Source organism: Podarcis cretensis (assembly GCF_951804945.1).
Source record: "Podarcis cretensis genome assembly, chromosome: 7".
NCBI lineage: Eukaryota > Metazoa > Chordata > Lepidosauria > Squamata > Lacertidae > Podarcis > Podarcis cretensis.
In genome coordinates, this window is record NC_137176.1 from 14,304,324 (window position 1) to 14,325,942 (window position 21,619).

General features: G+C 42.5%; 1 protein-coding gene and 1 long non-coding RNA gene across 2 annotated transcripts in view; one reads left to right on the forward strand and one right to left on the reverse strand.

Annotated features, from left to right (window-relative positions):
* LOC307220929 (uncharacterized protein) overlaps positions 1–21,619 on the reverse strand; it is a 93,564-nt gene that overhangs the window by 32,987 nt on the left and 38,958 nt on the right. The window contains exon 3 of the mRNA XM_079985126.1: positions 18,751–18,898. Coding sequence (XP_079841252.1) covers positions 18,751–18,898 — 148 coding nt within the window. The remainder of the gene's footprint in view (positions 1–18,750; positions 18,899–21,619) is intronic.
* LOC307220947 lies at positions 3,755–15,818 on the forward strand. Its single transcript, XR_013841187.1, has 3 exons — positions 3,755–4,471; positions 8,857–9,173; positions 15,123–15,818. It is a non-coding gene; the product is annotated as an uncharacterized lncRNA (long non-coding RNA).

Consider the following 21,619-nt stretch of genomic DNA (forward strand, 5'->3'; position numbering starts at 1 on the left):
TAGCACATAGAAGAAGACACAAGCTCCTCTTTATTCTGTTGTAAGGACTGTCACAACTGTGATAACCACACCCAAGGCTTTTTTCCCCAGTCAGAACTCACTGGAACTCAGTTCCGGCACCTCTCAGGTACCATTATAATTGCCATTATAAGAGAACAAATGAGGTATTCATGGTGAGTTCAGGCATCTTTTTTTTCTAGAAAAATAGCACTGACCACACTAGGTAAAGGAAAAGGGACCCCTGACCATTAGGTCCAGTCACGGATGACTCTGGGCTTGCGGCGCTCATCTTGCTTTACTGGCTGAGGGAGCGGGCGTACAGCTTCCAGGTCATGTGGCCAGCATGACTAAGCTGCTTCTGGCGAACCAGAGCAGCGCACAGAAATGCCATTTACTTTCCCGCCAGAGCAGTGCCTATTTATCTACGTGCACTTCATGCTTTCGAACTGCTAGGTTGGCAGGAGCAGGGACCGAGTGACAGGAGCTCACCCCATCGCAGGGATTCAAACCACTGACCTTCTGAACGGCAAGCCCTAGGCTCTGTGGTTTAACCCACAGTGCCACCCGTGACCACACCAGACAGTGTATTAAAAAAAAAACCCTCCAAATCTAGGGTACCTGTCTAGTATATTACAATTTTAAACCAGAACCCCAAAGATATGTGACTGATGAACTGAAAGATTCAAAAGCACCCTGAAGAAAACAGGGAAGGTTTTTGAGAAGTGTTTCACTTAAACACTTCATCTGATGTTCATAAAGTATTCATGCTGCACATCATTAACTCCAGACCCAAGTCCATCAGCTGTGAAATTCAATGTTTGCATGCAGAAAACCAAGGCTCTGGCTGGCTTTTATTCATAATATGAATCTGCAGATGCACCATCCTTCTTAAGATGACATAGTGATTCAGAAAATAAAGGATTGTAAAGATTAAGGGAACTTTGAAGAGAAGAATGTCATTCTTTACAGAGTGCACAGCGCCATTGTCCCCAATTATGCTTCTGAAGGAATGTGTTGGGTTTTGGTGTCTCACTCTCCCCCCCCCCCCCCCCGTCCATCTCTGAGGACAAAAGCTGAAGGACAGTTTTAAATGAAAGTCTCCTTTAGGAATACAAAATCATGAGCTAGACAGATCCAGCACTGACTGTGCCATGCGAGTGGTGACAAAGAGAGACGGAATACATGCCAATAAAGGATTGAGAAACATGAAGAGGCCATGAAAACAACCCAAAATTGTAGCAGCAGAAGAAAAGGAGGTAGAATACAGCGAGGAGAAAGAGGTTTGTTTCATGTATTCAGAAATGGACAATAAAATTCTCAACAGAGAACACATTATTCCTGCCATTACAAATACATCTGTAGGCATTGCCATCACATTTTGCATAAGGCAACTTTTTAATGAATGCTTAGGGCCACTATATGCCATGTTACTCACACTTTGGAAGAAAAAAAGGGTGTGCTTAAAGCAGCCACTTTTATTTTTAAAGAAAAAGCCACGGGGAACAATGTCTGCAATCCGGATTGAGGCCTGCACCTAATTCTTACCCAAAATCACCATATCCAGGTGTGATTGCTCAGTCGGTAGAGACTGAGCAGCAGAATTTTAATCTGAGGGTCATGGGTTCAAGCCCCATCTTGGGCAAAATATTCCTGTATGGCGGGGGGTTGGACTAGATGACCCTGGTGGTTCCCTTCCAACTCTGTGAATGGTTCTGTTATTCTGTTGTATCTGCAGGGCTGTTCACAGCGAAGATGGAGCAAATTTGTTTTGTGAGAGATGTTTGTGCTATGATTCCTGCACTGGAGGTGGTTGGTCTACAGGGGGTTGTTCTAGAATTCTCTGATTCTCTCTGATTCTAGGTAAAGGTAAAGGTAAAGGAACCCCTGACCATTAGGTCCAGTTGTGGCCGACTCTGGGGTTGCAGCGCTCATCTCACTTTGTTGGCTGAGGGAGCCGGCGTACAGTTTCTGGGTCATGTGGCCAGCATGACTAAGCTGCTTCTGGTGAACCAGAGCAGTGCACGGAAACACCGTTTACGTTCCTGCCGAAATGGCAATTTTTGATAGAAGACGGCTCTGGGCCAGGATCAGGACCATATTTCAGATCAGGACTATATTTCTCAATCTGGATCAGGACCATATTTCAGACCAGTGCCCCAATGCTGCTTTTTCTTAAAGCAGACCCCCTGAAATCAACTGCACTTAAGTCAGTCCTATTGATTTCTATGGGTCTACTTGAAGTATGACTAAGCCTCGATCTAATGTAGTGAGTTTGACCTAATGTGAAATGTCAAGATGAGCTTCCTGCTTGGGCAAAACAGCCAACCGATTTCAGTAGACCCAGAAGAGCTCTGAGAAGGCTTGGCACATTCCTCCATGGGTCTTGAGATATCCCTGCTCAGAATACTACTTAATGGCGTCTGTGATGTTACATGGAACTGATTGAGCATAGTGACTCTTGAGTGTGAGCTGGAGAGTCCTTCGTTCAAATCTTACTGCGTGGTTTTGGGCAAGCCAAAAATTTCAGCTTAAGACCCTCTATATGCAACACTAGAAAAGTAGTGACTGGCTTACCTTTCAGGGCTATTAAAAGGATTTGTGAGGTAATGTACATGAACTGATTTTAAGACACAAAGTAAGTGCTAAACATCACTGCCATTTGAGCATTAGAAGTGACAACATTTTATGTGAATGCTTTATAGCTAAATTTAAGAACAATAAAACTGGAAAGACACCAATGGATAACCTAGTTCCCCCCCGCCACAGAATGTTTCCATTATATTATATATTTAGCCAATTCCAATCCATCTTTATTCAGCTTTCAGTGTGTACATTTGTCCTACAGTTCATGTAAATAATAATAATAATAATAATAATAATAATAATAATAATAATAATTTTTATTTATACCCCACCCATCTGGCTAGATTTGCCTAGCAGTTAAATAAAAAAAAGGAGGTATATCTTGGGTGTAATCTCCAGATTATGATGGAAAACAAGATGGGACCCAGTTCTCAGCTATAGTTTAGCTTCGTCCTTATGTTCCCTACACATAAATCTGCAGTGCTATATATAATGAATTGAAAAAGATATTTAAGTATAATTTCAGCAAAAAACCAAAGGCTTTCCTGTTGGGGTTAATTGAGGAAATCTAAATGAAAGATGTAAATTTGTTCATGTATGCAACAACGGCCACAAGAATACTCCTGGCCCAGAAATGCAAGCAACATGCATTCCCCACATTGGAAGATTGGCAAGTAAAGATGGTCGAATACGTGGAGCTGGCGAAGCGGACGGGAAAGATTCAGAATCGCTGTGATGATTTGTTCCAAAAGGACTGGGGCAAATTTATACTCTATATGAAAGAAAATTGCAAACAGTTGAATACGTTTGTAGGTTTAAGTTGAAATGTTTGGTAATGGGAAATTAAGGAGCTGATTTACTTATAAGTAGGTGATTGTTAAAATATTGATTTAAGGTAAAAAAGTGAATTTAGGAATGTGGAGAAATTGGTAATGAGATATGGAAGTCTGTTAGAGGGAAGGAAGGAGGTCGATGCTTTATTTAAGCAATGTCTTAAGTTATTTTTTGATACTGAAATGTAATAAAATAGGAAAACTTAATAAAAATTATATTTAAAAAAATAAAAATAAATCTGCAGTGCTTTTCTTCTAGAAAAAAAGATGACAATACCGTGTACCTTTGAGTACCCCCAGGAAAAAGCACGGTTAGGTAGTCCATATTAAAGATCATTGGCAGTGTAATGCTATACATAGGATAGAAGTCTACTCAGAAGCAAGTACCTCCAAGTACAAGAGCCTTACTGTCAGGTAAGTGAGTTTAGGATTGTAGCCTTACTGTGGTTTAGCTTTCTCTTAGCCTCTTTTATGCTGTACTTCCCATTCTCAGCCATCAGAACTGCTGGTTTGCACAGCACACCGAGCAAAGACAATAGAAAATGTCTATGTAAGGTCATCATGGGCTGAACAAGTTCTGGTAGTTCAGCCCCACTCCTTTGCCTTCGCGGTCCTCAGTGAGAATTGTTGCCAGGCAACGGCCAGTTGCCAGCAAGGAAAGACTTGCCTCCATTATGAGCTGAGTGAACTCAAGCTGCTCAGTTCCCACTCCTTTGTCCTCCAAGATTCTCAGTAGGCTTTGCTGCCTCTACGGTTTGAGGGTGAAGGTCAAAATCAGGGCAGACCCAAGAATGAGGGCAGGAAATGTCACCTGAGTTCCTCTGCTTGAAACCAGACTTGCCGTTTTTCATCTGGGAATCTTTTATAAGCCGCTCTGAGAAGTTCTCATAAGGCTATAAAGTGAGCTTCCTAGGGTTGATGGGAGTTGTTGAGTTGAGAGAGCTGGCATCCATCTGCCTTGGGAGATGATGGAAGAAAGTGCCTTCGGGGGTAAAGTCAAACCATTAGAGAGTTACTGTCAGGATTCTGTCAGCAGCTCTCAGCTGGTTGTCCAGGTAAGTATAAAGACAAGGGGAAGTTTCTTACCGTCCTTTTTTAGGACCCTCGTACCTACGAGACCGCCTCTCCCGGTATGCCCCACGGAGAGCCTAAAGGTCCATAAATAGCAACACCCTAGTGGTCCCGGGCCCTAAGGAAGTTAGATTAACTTCAACCAGAGCCAGGGCCTTTTCAACACTGGCTCCAGCCTGGTGGAATGCTCTGCCTCATGAGACCAGGGCCCTGCACGATCTGATTTCTTTCCACAGGGCCTGTAAGATAGAATTGTTCCACCTGGCCTTTGGCTTGGAGACAATTTGTTTTTTTGTGTGTTTTTTTTTATAAAATTTTTATTAGATTTTCACATTTTATACACACACAACAAAAACAAAAACAAAAACAAAACATACAAAAACAAAAACAAGACAAAACATAATTTCATACTCTTACTTTCTTTCCTTGACTTCCCCCCACCCCCTCTTCATACATCCCAATTCCGATAATTAATTCAACAAGTTCTTATCTCTCTTCTTTAACATATTATTATTATTTTTTTAAAAAAACTTAATTCTTTTTACTTATCCACATTTAACTTATCCAGTTCTCTTATAAACATTAAATCTTTTTTTCTAAGGTCGACCTAATTTCCCTCTCACGAATTTCTCCCTTTATATTTTGATTAGTTATATGTCATAATGGCCACATACAAAAATCATAAAATTTTAAGATTCTGTTCTCCCCTCCCTCCCTACCCCGGTTTCCATCCCTCATGTCCACAAAAACAGTTCCTAGCCCGGGTTCCTCACATCCGAGGCCTTTAAGTCTCTGTCAGTCTCTCTCTGCCGATTTTGTTGGTAACCCTTTTTGTTGGTTCTCAGGTCTCGAAGGAGTTCAATCGCGGTCACACCAAATTTTCTTCCATCCAAAATACTTAAAAGCAGTTGCTGCAAAAGGTCGGCTGATCTCCCATACTCAAAGAGGGAGTCCCACTCATATTTCTTTATTCTTTTAAATTCCAGTATTCCAAGTACTCCAGGGGCTTCCTCCTTCATCTTTCTCATCTTTCGCAGATTTGTAATCCAAAGATCTTCTTCTTTATTTCCTGACAATATAGGCTTCTGGTTGGTATTTTCCTGTAATTTTTCCACTCCTTCTTTCCTCCCCACCGATTCCAAAAAAGTCTCTTCTGATTCAGCTGCAGATTTCTTATTAGTCAGATCCTTTGTGCATTCAGCAGAGTTGTTTGTTTTAGAATTCAAGGTCAAAAGTTCTTTGTTCATTGCCGTACTCCGCTCTTGCAAGATTCCCACGAGAAAGAACATTTTTTCTATCTCTGCCAGTAATTTTCCCTCTGCAGCCATTGTAATGTCTCTAGTCCCCCCTAGGGGGATTCCAATTACTTGATAGTCCTTTTCCAACAGATCGTTACTTTCTTATTTAAAGCTACGTTATTTCCAACCACTTCAATTCAAATGCAACACTTTTAATTCAGAGAGTTATTAAGTAACAAAGTTCTTAACTTTAACCACCCGTTTGACAGCTCCTTTGACAGCTGTCAAACTCCTTATTCTTTTTCCTCCGGCTTACACACAAAACGCTCCAGGGTTCGGGGGGGGGGGTTTACACAAAAACTTCCAAAATTCCTCACTTTCTCTCCAGCACAAAGACTTCTTCTGTCAAATTCGTGGAAATATCTTTTCTCTGACACCAAAAACAATACTCTCCACCTTAGTTCTCCAATCCTTGCTTTAGATCGTTTGTAGGTAGGGGGGTGCGGACTTCCCTTTAGCACATCCCCCGATTGTACCGAATTCAAGAGTATAAATTTTAAAGTCCAGATTCCATTCTACTCACGGGTTGTTTGTTTTCCAGTCCGAATTTAGGGAAAAAAGTCAGCGCTCTCCGGCCATGGCTCGCGGCTACGCTCCACTGAAGTAGCGGTCTACTCACAGCACCACGCCGCTCCCCGTACCCTCTCCGTAGCCTTTAAAAAGGCTCTTCGTGGGTCGGGGAAGGCGCTTAAAGGTGCCCGCCGAGTCACCAAGTCCGCAGGCTTCCGCGCCTGCGGTTTCTAAGGGTCCCCGCGTCGCCGGCGCGGTAAGACCCGTCTTCAGCGGAGCCGATTCCCTCCGGAGCTCGGAGGGAATCCGCCATTAATCCGATCGCGCTGACCCGGAAGTCCTGGCTTGGAGACAATTTGATTCTCTCCCCCTCTTTCTTTTTTCTTTTCCTTTCTCCTCTTGTGATGAGGCTACATTTTAATATTTTAATGTTTCAATATTTTAATGTTGTATTTTAATTTTGTTTTTAAGTTGTATTCATTCAACTTGTTTTTATTATTGCTTGTTAGCCACCCTGAGCCCGGCCTTGGTTGGGGAGGGGAGGGTATAAATAAAAATTATTATTATTATTATTATTATTATTATTATTATTTCAATTTTTACAGAGAGATGCTATAGAACACAGCCTCTAGGATAATGGCATCCCGAGTGAATCTCCACCCCCCATCTCTCCCACTTCCTCATTCGTCATTCTCATCACTTCCTCTACGGGTGCTGCTATGTGCCCTCTGTCTTTGAGCTCTTTGCTCTCCTACTTTTAAGGCTCGCCAGGTTCTGGCAAATGGATCGTTTGGAATGCTTTCTAATGACAACATGTCAGCTGGGTGTTGTTCCAGCCCTCCCACGATTTCCCAGTTTTCCCCTCATCTGCCTCTGAGCTGCTACCTCCCTCAACGCCCTGTTCTAAATCTATAGTGTCTTCCTCTTCCTCCTCCTTGGAAGGGTCAGGATGGGGAGGGGGTCTCCACCATTCTCCTCTGCTCAGTCCCTGACAGTCACAGCGCCTGCTGTAGCTGTAGAGACCGATATGGGAGGGACATGTTTTGTTGCAGAGGGTAGATAAATGTGTCCATGTTCTGCTGCTACAGGTGCACCATGGTGTTTTATCTCTTGAAGCTCCTCCCAGGAGTCACTCCTCCTCTGGTCACTGTTGTGGATGCATAAACTGACTATTTGTCTCCAGTGATGGGTACTGAAGTTCAACAACACCTAGGGAGCCAATGTTTCCTCACTCCTGCTCTAAAGAAATAAATAAAATTAAAACTGCTGCCTGTCCCAGCTTCTCTAGGAACCTACCATGCAGAATATGTAGTTTGATAGTTAATAGTTTGTCTCTATCTCTGTCTCTCTGCTATACAGTGGTACCTCAGGTTAAGTACTTAATTCGTTCCGGAGGTCCGTACTTAACCTGAAACTGTTCTTAACCTGAAGCACCACTTTAGCTAATGGGGCCTCCTGCTGCTGCCGCACCGCCAGAACATGATTTCTGTTCTCATCCTCAAGGAAAGTTCTTAACCTGAAGCACTATTTCTGGGTTAGCAGAGTCTGTAACCTGAAGCATATGTAACCTGAAGTGTATGTAACCTGAGGTACCACTGTAATGCTTTACAGCAACTGGACAGACATTGTTTACCCATTGTGCCTCTTTCTTTCTTTCTTTCTTTCTTTCTTTCTTTCATTCATCCCCAACCCTCTTTCTTTCCTTTTCTCATTCCCTTACTTATATGGACCTTACTTACATCACATTCAGACATTATCCAACAAAATAAACTCATCTCCCAGTTCCAGTCTCAATTCCTGACAGGGTGTTTCAAGCTGCCATTCCTGTTTGCCCTTTTAGCTCACTCCCTGGTAGATGGAGATATTCTCTTTTGGTTGACACACAGCCACTGCTAGCCTTGTCTGTCTGACTGCATCCTTATCCTGCCTTAGCTCTGCCTAATTTCTATTCATGCTCCCATATGAATACTGCAAACAGTTATTTGGGCCTGCCAAAGCTTCCTGTGACCGGTGGCTGAAAAGGTGCTGAATAAAATTCAAAACATGAAGTCAGTAATAATGAGGTTTTGACAGTGCTACTGATAGTAGCCGGGCTTGAGAAATGATTTTAAACAGATTGCTCCTTGGGGGAAATAAAACATTTTATTTCAACCTGAGTTGCATAGGAGCAGCGCTAAAAATAACTTCTATTAACTGTTCCATTCAAAGGAAAATGAATCAAGGAGTAATTACAATGCCTTAAGAAAAAAGTCAAGGATCTCCATCAGTTGGATGCATGGGGATTGTATTTCATTTATATTGTGCTAAAGAGAAGTTGAGTTCCGTATGAGGAGTCCAAAATTCATCGGGTGATTATTGGTCTGTGTTAAATTTAAAATCACGAAACAGTCTAGCAGTCAAGTTTGCAAAGATTGAAAGATCCGAAAGTCACAATGCCTAGTGCAAGTAAGAAGTAATAGGAACAGATTGTCAAACAATGTTATTCTCTGGCACTTTCAAGTACAGTTTCTTTTGCAAATGTGGTTCACCACTGACAAGAGCAATTTTCTTTGTTTCTGCAGCTTCTAAGGACATTCCTTACAGCCCACTCCTGGTCATAGGCTTCAGCTGCTGAACTGCAAGCACAAAGGATAATATGTGAAACAACAAACAGCCTTGAGATACCTTAGATGACCAAATTTTGGATGGCAAACACTTTCGTGGAGCACAGTCCATTTCATCATCCGATTCATATTCCTGAAAAAGCAGCCAGGTGGCTTACAAACAAGGCAAGGAAAGGGTTTTTCCCTGGTATGTTTTGGAGGTTCTGAAAGCATTGCATCCATTCTTTCTTTTTCTGTAGCACCACCAGTGTCCTTCACACAGTACAAGTAGTCAGGTCCCAGGACTTCCGGTCGGCGCCAGCGCTTAATGGCGGTCCGAGCCTCGAGCTCCGAGGCAGGACTGCTTCACTAGTTCGGGTCTTACCCGCTACGGCAAGCGGGGGACCCCTAAAATCACAGGCGCGGAGCCTGTGAACAAAGGAGATTCGGTGGGCACCTTTTGCGCCCCCCGGTACTGTGAGGGAGCCTTTTTAAAGGCTTCTGAGCGGCATCGGGGTAAGCGCGGTGCTGAGAGTCGTCACCCAGCTAGCGGAGTGAAGCCGCGTCGCCATGAGCGGAGAGCGCCGATTCCTTCCTGCAATTGGAATTTGACTACAACACCCGTGAGTAAGACTGGAAAAGTAACGGGACTTTTAAAAAAAAAAAAAAATTGGCTGAAAACGGGAAAGGCAAAAATTAAGGAAGTCTGCCTCCCCGGAACTGCAGAAAAGATAAAGCAACGAAAATCAAGCTGCACTTAAAGGGAATCCTTCTAATTTTTTTAAGCTGTCAAACTGACATCGGACTTAAAACCTCCCCCCCAGATTGGCAGGAGAAGGGGGGAAGGGATTGGAACGTTGTTAACCTGCTGGAAAATTAATGGAAAATTAAGACCTTCCATTGCCAAATCCCCCGGGGTCGGGCTGCCCAAACAAGACACCGGGACGTGGACTGTCAAATTTTGAGAAGTGGGGATCTGTTTGCAACAAAGTTATCGGACCTTAGATGTACTTTGCTGCATTTTGGCCACACAGAAAATAGAGACATTACAATTTGGATATTGGAAACTTTTGGCTACTGTTATACTTCCTTGCCTCTTTGTTTCTTCTATCTTTGCCATTTGGATACAATTGAATGCTCCCTCTAGAGGGTTCTACCTGAAATTGTTGCACTTGAAAAAGTAACAGTGGGATTTTCCACTTGGGAATCAACTCTGTGAAAACGACCTTGAGGATATGAGTGCCCCTACAGAAGAGATAGTAACAAGGCAGAAAGCAAAACAATCTCACAAGAAAAGGGCCTCCATATCAGGAACTGCAGCTGTGCAGGAAAAAACACCAGCTTCTATGGATCCTATGACTCAGGCTCTACTTAAAATAAATCAATCCCTGGAAGCATTGACAAAACTATCGACAGAGAATTCTAAAAAATTAACAGAGTTGACAACAAGGTTGGATGTGAATACGGCTAGTGTTGCATCGAACACAGATTCTATAAATAGATTAATTCAGGAAAGTTCAGAAACACGAAAGATTGCAGAAAGTGCAATAACAACGGCTGAAGAGACAAGGGAAAAATTTGGGCCTATTATTAAAAAAGTGAATGAGCATGATGCAGCCCTCTCCTTACTGGAACTTCAACGTAAAGAGAAGAATTTAAAATTTAGATTGGTGCCTGAAGGGGAAGGGGACAACCTTGTGAAATTTCTTACAGAGAACATCATAACTTTTTGGCAGGAGGAATGGGAGGAAGATGAGGAACTTGAGATAATATCAGCCTTTCGACTGGGTAGAAGGCAGGACAAAAAACCAAGGGACTGCCTAATTACATTGAGATCAAAAGAAGAAAGAGATAGAATATTGAATTTGCATTATCAAAAGGCATTGGTGATCCAAAATTGTCAGATACAGATTTTTAAGGACATTCCTAAATACATTTTAGAGGTGAGAACATATTACAAGAGCTTAGTAGACCTGCTGAAGAAAAATACTATACCATTCAGATGGGAGTTCCCACAAGGTCTGTCCTTTAACTTCAATGGAAGGAAGATTAAAATAAAAACAATTCAGGACAAAGAACAATTTCTGGAGAAGTACCTGGAGGATCTGCAGAAAGGAACCGTGGAGGAGAGGGAACCACCTGATATAGCAAATTTGTCATTTGGACTTTCACTACCACCATCGGAGGAAGAGCAGAAGCTTGGAGCAGTAGGAGGAACAGCTACCTAAATACAAAATGTCTCTGCAACTCCTTAGCTGGAACTGTAACGGTTTGAACCTTCCTCGGAAAAGAAGACAGGTTTTTCACATTTTGAAGAAAGAACAATTAGACATAATATGTTTGCAAGAAACCCATATTGCCAGGATACACAGGAAATTATTAATAAATAAGAGACTTGGTCAAGAATTTATCTCATCAGACAAAGTAAAGAAAAGAGGTGTGGTGATCTATGCAAAGGAAAAGTTGGCTCCAAAATTGATTTTTAAAGATGAACAAGGAAGATACCTGGCAATTGAAATACAAATTCAAGGAGAAAAGATATTAATTGTGGGAGTTTATGCCCCAAATGAAGGGAAGGCTGAATTTTTTAGGAAGTTGCATGAGACATTAGTTGACTTTTTAGATTATAAAATCCTAATGATGGGAGATATGAATGGAGTTGTCTCAACAAACATGGATAAAGCACAGAGACAAGTTATCTCGAAAGAAGGGAGACTACCAAAGATCTTTTTTGAAATGACTGAAACAATGGACTTGATTGACATTTGGAGAACAAAGAATCCTTTAGAGAGAGAGGGAACTTTCTTCTCAGAAGCAAAAATGACATGGACAAGAATAGACCAAATTTGGATTTCTAGTAGTCTGGCGTCAAGAACAAAAAAAGTAGAAATCTGCCCAAAAACGTGCTCCGACCATAACGCGGTCAAGATGGAGATGAAACTAACAACAACTGGTTCCTTTAGATGGAGAATGAATGACACCCTATTCAAGGATGAAGAGATCCATAAGAAGGCCCTTAAAACATTAAAAGATTACTTTGAGATCAACAGGAAAACAGATGTGGAAAAAAGAATAATTTGGGACGCAAGTAAAGCCGTGATGCGAGGTTTCCTAATTCAACAAAACTCTATTAAGAGGAAGCAACAAAATGAAAAGAAGGAAAAAATTTTAGGAAAAATAAAAGAAGGAGAGAAGAAGTTGAGGTCCAAACCAAAGTCCCATGAGATTTTGAGAGAAATAAAGTTTCATCAGATGCAATACATGGAACTCATGAACCAACAAATAGAATGGAAGATAAAGCAAATGAGACAAAAAACTTTTGAATCAGCAGATAAATGTGGGAAACTTCTGTCATGGCAATTGAAAAAAAGGCAGAAAATGAATACGGTAACAAGTTTAGAAATGGATGGAAAGATTATCCACAAACCCAACGAGATCAACAATTGTTTTCAAAGCTTTTTTAAGAAATTGTATGCACAAGGGCCAACCAACGAGCAAGAAATAGAAGAATTCATTAGAAAATACGGCTTACCAAAAATCTCAGAACAAAGTAAAAGGATCTTAAACGAAGAAATAACAGAACAAGAAATAGAGGGTGCCATTCAAAATATGAAATTGGGAAAATCACCAGGACCAGATGGCCTGACGGCCAAATACTACAAAATGCTGAAAGAATGGCTGATACAACCATTGAAGGAAGTTTGCAATGAAATTTTGAAGGGGAAAAAGGCACCTGAATCGTGGAAAGAGGCTTTCATCTCACTTATACCGAAAACAGAGACTGAGAAGAACCAGGTCAAAAACTACCGCCCTATATCTTTACTCAATGTGGATTATAAAATTTTTGCAGACATTTTGGCAAAAAGATTGAAAAGAGTGCTGGCAGAAGAGATTCATAAGGACCAAACAGGCTTTCTCCCAGGTAGACATATGTCAGACAATGTGAGGAACATTATAGACATTTTGGAGCTGCTGGACGTTGACATTAACAGGAAAGCAGTTTTGATTTTTGTGGACGCGGAGAAAGCCTTTGACAACATTTGTTGGACTTTTATGAAAAAGAATCTCCAAGGGATGGGGGTAGGACATGGTTTTGAAAATGGTATAGGTGCAATATACTCTCAACAAAAGGCCAAATTAATTGTAAATAACGTAGTAACAGAAGAAATACCTATAGAAAAAGGTACACGACAGGGTTGCCCAATATCCCCTTTGCTTTTTATATCAGTCCTGGAGGTTTTGTTAAACATGATCAGAAAGGACCAGTTGGTCAAAGGAGTTCAGGTCGGAGTTAGACATTATAAATTAAGAGCATTTGCAGATGACCTAGTATTGACTTTGCAACAGCCAGACACTAGCACTAAAAGAGTATTAGAACTAATTGAAACATTTGGTCGAGTAGCAGGTTTTAAATTGAATAGACAAAAAACGAAAGTGTTGGAAAAAAATTTAACAATGGAAGAAAGAGAGAGTTTTCAGAATGAAACAGGCTTGGAAATAACAAAAAGGGTAAAATACCTGGGGGTAAACTTAACATCCAAGAATGTGAACTTATTTAAGGATAATTATGAAAAATGTTGGTCAGAAGTTAAAAAGGATTTGGAAATATGGTCAAGGCTGAAACTTTCCTTGTTAGGCCGAATCGCTACTATTAAGATGAATGTATTGCCTAGAATGCTGTTTTTATTCCAGACATTGCAGATTGTGGACAAGATGGATTGTTTCAAGAAGTGGCAGAAAGATATATCAAAATTTGTCTGGCAGGGCAAAAAGCCCAGAATAAAATTTAAGATTTTAACTGATGCAAAGGATAGAGGGGGGTTTGCCCTGCCGGACTTAAGACTTTATTATGAATCAGCAGCTTTCTGCTGGTTGAAACACTGGCTACTTCTTGAGAATACTGACATTTTGGATCTGGAAGGGTATGACAATAGTTTTGGTTGGCATGCATATTTATGGTATGACAAGGTAAAGGTGTATAAAAGTTTTAAAAACCATATTGTAAGGAAAGCATTGTATAACGTTTGGACTAGATACAAAGATTTGTTGGAAAGTAAAACCCCCAGGTGGGTGTCACCAATGGAAGCTAGGGAAGTAAAAAAGCTTAATATGGACTCTAAATGGCCAAAATATCATGAGATTTTAGAATATGATGGTGAAAGGGTGAAACTTCAGAGTTATGAGAAATTAAAGCCTAAGGTTCGAGATTGGCTGCATTACCATCAGATAAATGAGACATTTAAACAGGACAGGAAAGTAGGATTTCAGAAAGAGAGGTCAAAACTAGAAACAGAATTGCTGGAACCCAATACTAAGAATTTATCAAGAATGTATAACTTGCTGTTAAAATGGAATACACAGGATGAAACAGTGAAATCAGCTATGATCAAATGGGCACAAGATATAGGTCATGATATCATGTTTGCTGACTGGGAACAATTATGGACCACCGGTATTAAATTTACTGCATGTAATGCTTTAAAAGAAAATATTATGAAAATGATCTACCGGTGGTACATGACCCCAGTCAAGCTAGCAAAGATTTATCATTTGCCTAATAATAAGTGTTGGAAATGTAATGAGACTGAAGGCACTTTCTACCACCTTTGGTGGACCTGCCCAAAGGTTAAAGCTTTCTGGGAAATGATCTATAATGAAATTAAGAAGGTCCTTAAGTGGACTTTTCCTAAGAAACCAGAGGCTTTCCTTTTGGGTATGGTGGGCCAAGTGGTGTTAAGGAAGGATAGGACTTTCTTTATGTATGCCACTACAGCAGCAAGAATTCTACTGGCAAAGTATTGGAAGACGCAAGAACTACCTACTCTGGAAGAATGGCAAACAAAGGTGATTGACTTTATGGGACTGGCCGAGATGACGGGCAGAATCCGGGACCAGGGGAAAGAGACAGTGGAAGAGGATTGGAAGAATTTTAAAATATATCTTAAAAATAACTGTAAAATTGAGGAATGTTAAGATGTCAGGGGGTAAGAAGTAAAGAATTGCAGCAGTAAACAAAAAAAAAAAACCTAAGAAATATTTACGAAAAGGAATTAAGACAACGGACTTAAGGGTTGCTAAAGAATTATTAAACAAGGATGCAGGGATGGGGAGGTATGGGGAAGTCAAAGAAAAAAGGCTATGAACCGATGAGTATGAAGTTATATTGTGTTACATTGTTCTTTATTATATGTGTGGAAAATTAATAAAAATTATTATTAAAAAAAAAAAAAAAAACAAGTAGTCAGGTCCCAGCTCTGAGGACTATGTTTGCACTGAAAATATACCTCGGTACAAATATTGTGCAACTCTAAATAAAATCAGGGGGCCAGATGCTACCAGCCAGCTTCATTTGACGACAATTTCACTGAAGGCAATTTAATGAATAAACATTTTTTTTGCAGAGGCAGGACAGTGTGGAAATGCTATCCTAGCTTTGGGTCACTGTTGCTTAACAGGAGAAAGAGGGCAGGCAGGTCAGCATGGTGCAAACCCCTGGCAAGGTCACCAAATTGGTCAGCATGGTGCAAACCACTGGCAGGATCACCAAATTGATTCCACTATTGTATTTGCACTGACTTCACCGTCTCACCCCTCTCTCTCCTCGCATAGCTGCTCCACCCCATCTGGTAAGCTGCTTCCCCCTTTTTGCAAGCAGAAACTGTAGGTGCAAACATTACAAACAGGCTTTTTTATCATTTCTGGCATTGTTTGCAAAAAAAAAAGAAAAGGAAAAGTGATTCTGCTCCTGCACTAGGTTTGAACAGGACACAACAAAGTTTTAAGAAAAATCGAGAATGGATCTCTTTAATCCATAGTAGATGCTGCTATGACAGTTGCAATGAAAAGGCTAATATGAAGTGCACATCCCTGTATGTCCTTGCCTTTGGTCAGCAGTACCCAAAAGCTAAGGAGAAAATTATTAAAAGCTTGCTTTTCTGATATCTCTTTGTCTCGGTTGTTGTATGGAAAAGAAATGTTACCAATAGGATTGTTCAGGATATAGATTGTCTTGTTCCACACTTCTGACCTACACTGCAATGTTAACATAGATTAACAACTCACGACCTAAGAGGATTATTACAGTTTCTCAGATAAAGCAGGTAATTAATTCCCCGAGGGGACTAATGAAGCCATGTTTTGCTATAATCATGTTTAGTTTTCTGACTGTTTGAAAGGCAGCGCTAAAAACTGGACAAGCGGGGCAACAGCAAAGCATCAGGATGATATTTTACAGCAGGCTCATACCGTTAATCATTTGGTGAATTTCACACTCGACACCGCTGCGTATGAAGTAATCATATTATTGTGTCGCTTCTGGACTATATTTCATGCAGTTTTGTGAGGCAGGCGCCAGCACCCACATAGCACAAAGCCCACAAGAGAGGCTATTGCTCTTTCAAAGTGGGCTGGCCATTGAAAACACAAGGCACTGATCACTTTACAGAGATGGAAATAAGCATTTCCTCCCTTCTCCAGATGCCAGAGCTTTCAGGAGGCTGGAAGAAGGTATTTGTCCTCACTGTAAACAGTTTTAGGAGTCCCTGAAGGAAATTCTAAGGGGCTTGAAATGTATTGGATTTTTTTCTTTAACGGGTTTTTAACTGGTTGTTTCACAATAAAGGACTATTTTTTATCTATGTCAGCAAACACTGGCCAATAAGGTTCATGGCAGATTTTTACAGCCGTAAAGACTAGGAATTGCCACTGAAGCTCGTGGAATCAGACCAAGATATGGAGTCCAGAGGTCAAAGAAGAGAGAAGTGTAAACAACTGGAATTGTTCTCTGGCTCAGATTAAAATCTGAGCTGGAGACAAATTCTTAGATGGCTGGGAGGCCCTCATAACCACTCAGCACCAAAACAGACCCCAGCCACCAACCCTGCCCCACTTCCCTTAAATTCAACTGGGCCAGCCATCGCAGGCAGCTGAACTAAGAGGCTTCGGTTTTGAAAACAACTGGAAAGGAGGCAGGGAATATCCTCCATCAGTAAATACCCATTAGAACAAGGGCATCCCTGGAGGGAGCTGGGACTTCCTCTTCCACAATACACACCTGTGGTTTGGAGGAGACTTTTTTGTCTGTGCAACCTCCAAAACTCAATGATGTGTCTGTGCATAGTAATTGTGTCCCTCCATAGGGGTGATATGGGAGTTTGATGTGCATCCTCTCTGTCTCTTTCCCTTACCTGTGTTTGCTTGTCATCGTTAGCCACAGCAACCAAGTTTATGAGGTTTGAGGATCGTTCAGCCCAGACACTGAGGTCCAGCGCCAAGGGCCTTCGGGTGGTTCCCTCACTACGAGAAGCCAAGTTACAAGGAAGCAGGCAGAGGGCCTTCTCGGTAGTGGCAGCCACCCTGTGGAATGCCCTCCCATCAGATGTCAAAGAGAAAAATAACTACTAAACTTTTAGAAGACATCTGAAGGCAGCCCTGTTTGGGGAAGCTTTTAATGTTTAATAGGTTATTGTATTTCAGTGTTTTGTTGGAAGCCGCCCAGAGTGGCTGGGGAAACCCAGCCAGATGGGTGGGGTATAAATAAATTATTATTATTATTATAGTGGGATGGAAGAAGGCTGGCTGGGGTGAAAGGGGCTTGGAGCCTCATGGTGGGAAAAATCAGACTGACCTTTAATTAGTTCAGGAAAAACTCCCAGGCAATTTCCTGAATTTTGAAATAATTTGGTTTATTTCTGAGCAACTGAATGGAAAGGACAGGTGGCTTACTTCATTCTTCACTGGGACCAGAAACTTGGCTTCTTTAAATAAATTAAAGCTGAGATCCTCAGAGATCTCAATTCTGCTTCCAGGACCACATTCTATACTTTCCCCATGCTCTCAGGACCCAGTGTTGGTCCAGAAATCAGGGGTACACTATCTCTAAACATGGAGGGTCTATTTAAACTTTTCATAACTAAACAAAACCCTAACAATACAGTGGTACCTCGTTTTACAGACGCTTCAGGTTACAGACTCTGCTAACCCAGAAATAGTACCTTGGGTTAAGAACTTTGCTTCAGGATGAGAACAGAAATCGCGCAGCAGCAGCAGCGGGAAGCCCTATTATCTAAAGTGGTACCTCAGGTTAAGAACAGTTTCAGGTGAGGAACGGACCTCCAGAACGAATTAAGTTCTTAACCCAAGGTACCACTGTACAGGGAATAAGATGAAAGTGTTTGGGAGGAGAACGAATTGGCTCATGGAAGAGTATTACCTGTATTATGCATTAGTTTTGCGTGCTGAAGAACTTTAATAAATAATTACTAGGGGTAATAGTAACCAGTTGGCAGTGGTGGATCAACATGCTGCAGCCCTGGAGAAGGGAACAGGCAGGGGCGTGGCTGGGGCATGTCCCAGGGGTGTGGAATGCGTCCTGGGGGTGTGGTTTGTTGCCTGTGGGGGCATGGTGAGCGGTGCGGGGGCATGGCGCGTTGCCTACGGGAGCGTGGCACACGTCCAGGGTTGTGCGGTGTGTGTCCTGGGAGGGGGCAGCCGTGATGGCACCCTTTCCCCCAAATGGTGCCTGGGGGGGGGGTCCGCCGCCCCCCCGTACACCAGTGACCAGAGGTTCAAAGAATATGTGACCTTTCTGACTGGGGCGTTGATTTTAAGAAGAGAAGCTCTCAATTTCAGAATTTCTGGCAGCGTGCCTGCCACCCCCCCCCCCAAAAAAAAGCAGGAGTGGGTTTGTCCATTTCTTCTGTTTTCCCACTCACTGTCCAAGCAAAACATTCTGGGAACAAAAGAATGAGGACAATGAGGAGAATGGATATGCACAAACGAGCCTCTCCTTTTTTGACATACAGAATGGAATTGGCATCAGGGCAGCTACAAAATCAGTTTTGACATCTGCTCCTATGTCAACACATTAATTACCTGCTTCTGTTCCTTTGCCTGCAGGCACTTCAGCTGAGGCTTGCCCATTCCAACATTTCTTTCTTTCTTTCTTTCTTTCCTTTCATTAGCCAGCCTTAGTTTTGTAGGAGATCTGTGGCAGAAATGGACCAAGTACAAGGAACAGAGGCTGGGGGTGGAGAGAAAGACGCTATTCAGACCTCAGTTTGTTTACTTGCCTTCCTTGTAAAAAAAATAATGGGGTGTGTTCTGGAATTTCTAAAGCAATTTTCTCACTCTGGTTTTTTCTTTTTTCTTTTTAGGTAGTTGATTCAAACTTCTTTTGAGAGCCAGTGTGGTGTAGTGGTTAAGAGTGGTAGACTCGTAATCTGGTGAACTGGGTTCGCGTCTCCACTCCTCCACATGCAGCTCCTGGGTGACCTTGGGCCAGTCACACTTCTCTGAAGTCTCTCAGCTTCACTAACCTCACAGAGTGTTTGATGTGGGTGAGGAAGGGAAAGGAGAATGTTAGCCACTTTGAGACTCCTTCGGGTAGTGATAAAGCGGGATATCAAATCCAAACTACTACTCCTCCTCCTCCTCCTCTTCTTCTTCTTCTTCAATTTTCTGATACTATTAGCTAGCAGAAGTGGCTCCTCTAGTGCGGCAGAGTCACAGTGCATGCTTTGCAGCAGGACAGTTGCCATCAATTACTGGGATGGTGAGGGGTGAGGAAGTAAGGGGGCAGGCGCTTCCCTCCCCATTATTTCTCCCCTCTCCCTATCAGTAAGTGGTGATGACATCACTAATGGAAAGTTAGCTTTGTGTCTCCCCTACCCCACTGTCAGGGACTAGGCAGAGGAGGAATGGTGGAGACCGCCTCCCCAGCCTGTCCCTTCCAGAGAAGAAGGAGACAGTTCAGAATTACAACAAGGGTTTGAGGGAGATCACAGCTCAGAGGCAGATGAGGGGGAAAGCTGGGGAATAATGGGAGAGGAGGAGGAGGAAGACGAAGCACCAGGGGAGTGACAGCTGATGGATTCAGTGTCTTTAGAGAGCATTCCAGACCTCCCTCCACTCCCAAAACATGGTGGGCCTTGAAGGTAGGAGAGCAAAGAGCTCAAAGGCAGAAGGCACGTCCCAGCACCTGTAGTGATGACTCATGAGGAAGTGGGAGGGGTAGAGATTCACTCGGAGCAATGCCATTATTCTGAGAGGCCACATCTCCAAGCTTCTCTCTGTGAATATTGAATAAAAGCAGGTGGTAAGGACTTTCCCTTGTCTTGTCCATTCCTGGCAACCTGTCGTGGGAGTTGGTTCCTCTGCACTTCTGTTAGTCGTCAGTGCTAAGAACTGAAGCCAGACATTCATTCAGCAAAACCTTCAGTGCCATTATTTTTTTCAATGCTAGAAAAATGCAACCTGTGCTGTTGATAGAAGTAGTACAACTCATGCAACACATTGGCGACTAATATACATACAGTAATTGTGGATATACATACAGTAATTGGTAATTGTAATATACATACAGTAATAGGTGGCGCTGTGGGTTAAAGCCTCAGCGCCTAGGGCTTGCCGATCGAAAGGTCGGCGGTTCGAATCCCTGCGGCGGGGTGCGCTCCCGCTGCTCGGTCCCAGCGCCTGCCAACCTAGCAGTTCGAAAGCACCTCCGGGTGCAAGTAGATAAATAGGGACCGCTTACCAGCGGGAAGGTAAACGGCGTTTCCGTGTGCGGCTCTGGCTCTGGCTCTGGCTCTGGCCAGAGCAGCGATGTCACGCTGGCCACATGACCCGGAAGTGTCTCCGGACAGCGCTGGCCCCTGGCCTCTTAAGTGAGATGGGCGCACAACCCCAGAGTCTGTCAAGACTAGCCCGTACGGGCAGGGGTACCTTTACCTTTACCTTAATTGTGGAGTTTGGAGCTTACAGGGTTAAAACTCCTTGGTGTCCTGTATCTGGGAGGGGCCTGATGCAGGGCCATACGTCACAGGCTTTGTCCACAGGCTTTGTCCGTCTTTGTCTGTGAGAGTTGGTTTCACTTTAGACTGAGAGACGCTGCAAAGAAGCTGCGTGTGCTCTAAGCACTGGAGAGATGCCGGAAAGTTCTGATGGATTTATTGCTGTGTAGATAAACACTTTTAGAGATAGCAACAAACTGTCTCTGGCCTGATTTATCCCTCTATCTCACACGGACTGCAGGACCGCTGCAACTCTGTTTTCTTGCCCAGGTCAGCCCCAGCAGAGCTACGCAGGGGAGCGCTGACTGGACGGCAGGATTTAATTGCCAAAATAATTACCAAAATGATTATGCTTTCTTTATCAATCTTCTGAGAAAAATACAAAACCTTATGCAAAGCCACAGAGACTTGCGAACTACCCAACCTAAGGTGAACTTATAATGTCTGATTTCAATGGATTTTTCAAGTGCTTAACTCAGTCTTTTGTTTTCTTTATCTTTTTAGGTAAGTTCATGAAGACACCAACCAAAGGTAAATTTGGTGTTCACAATACCGAGAGATGCTAGTGAAGTTGTAGATGGATGTTAATGAAGTTGTAGACAGGCGTTTTGCACCTGTTTCGCCCTGGCAGTCCAAGTAATCAAGAGGCCGCTGTTCACCCCCGATGGGGCCCTTTTACTGGGGCTTGCAGGTTAGCACACTCCCAAGGTAGTTTTCCGGACTTCTTCAGTGGTCTAATCTCAAAGCCTTGATACGTATATTGATATTCAATTTCATAGAGAATACTATTTCTTGGCTTAAGCTTAAGAGACTAATTTGCTTAATTTTTTCAAAGCTGGGGTACACCTTCCACCCTAACTTGCAATATCACACCCACCTTTACATTTTCCCCATCTATCCCTCTACCTCCCATTCTCTCTTCACCAGCTCTCTGCAAATGCAGACATTCACAT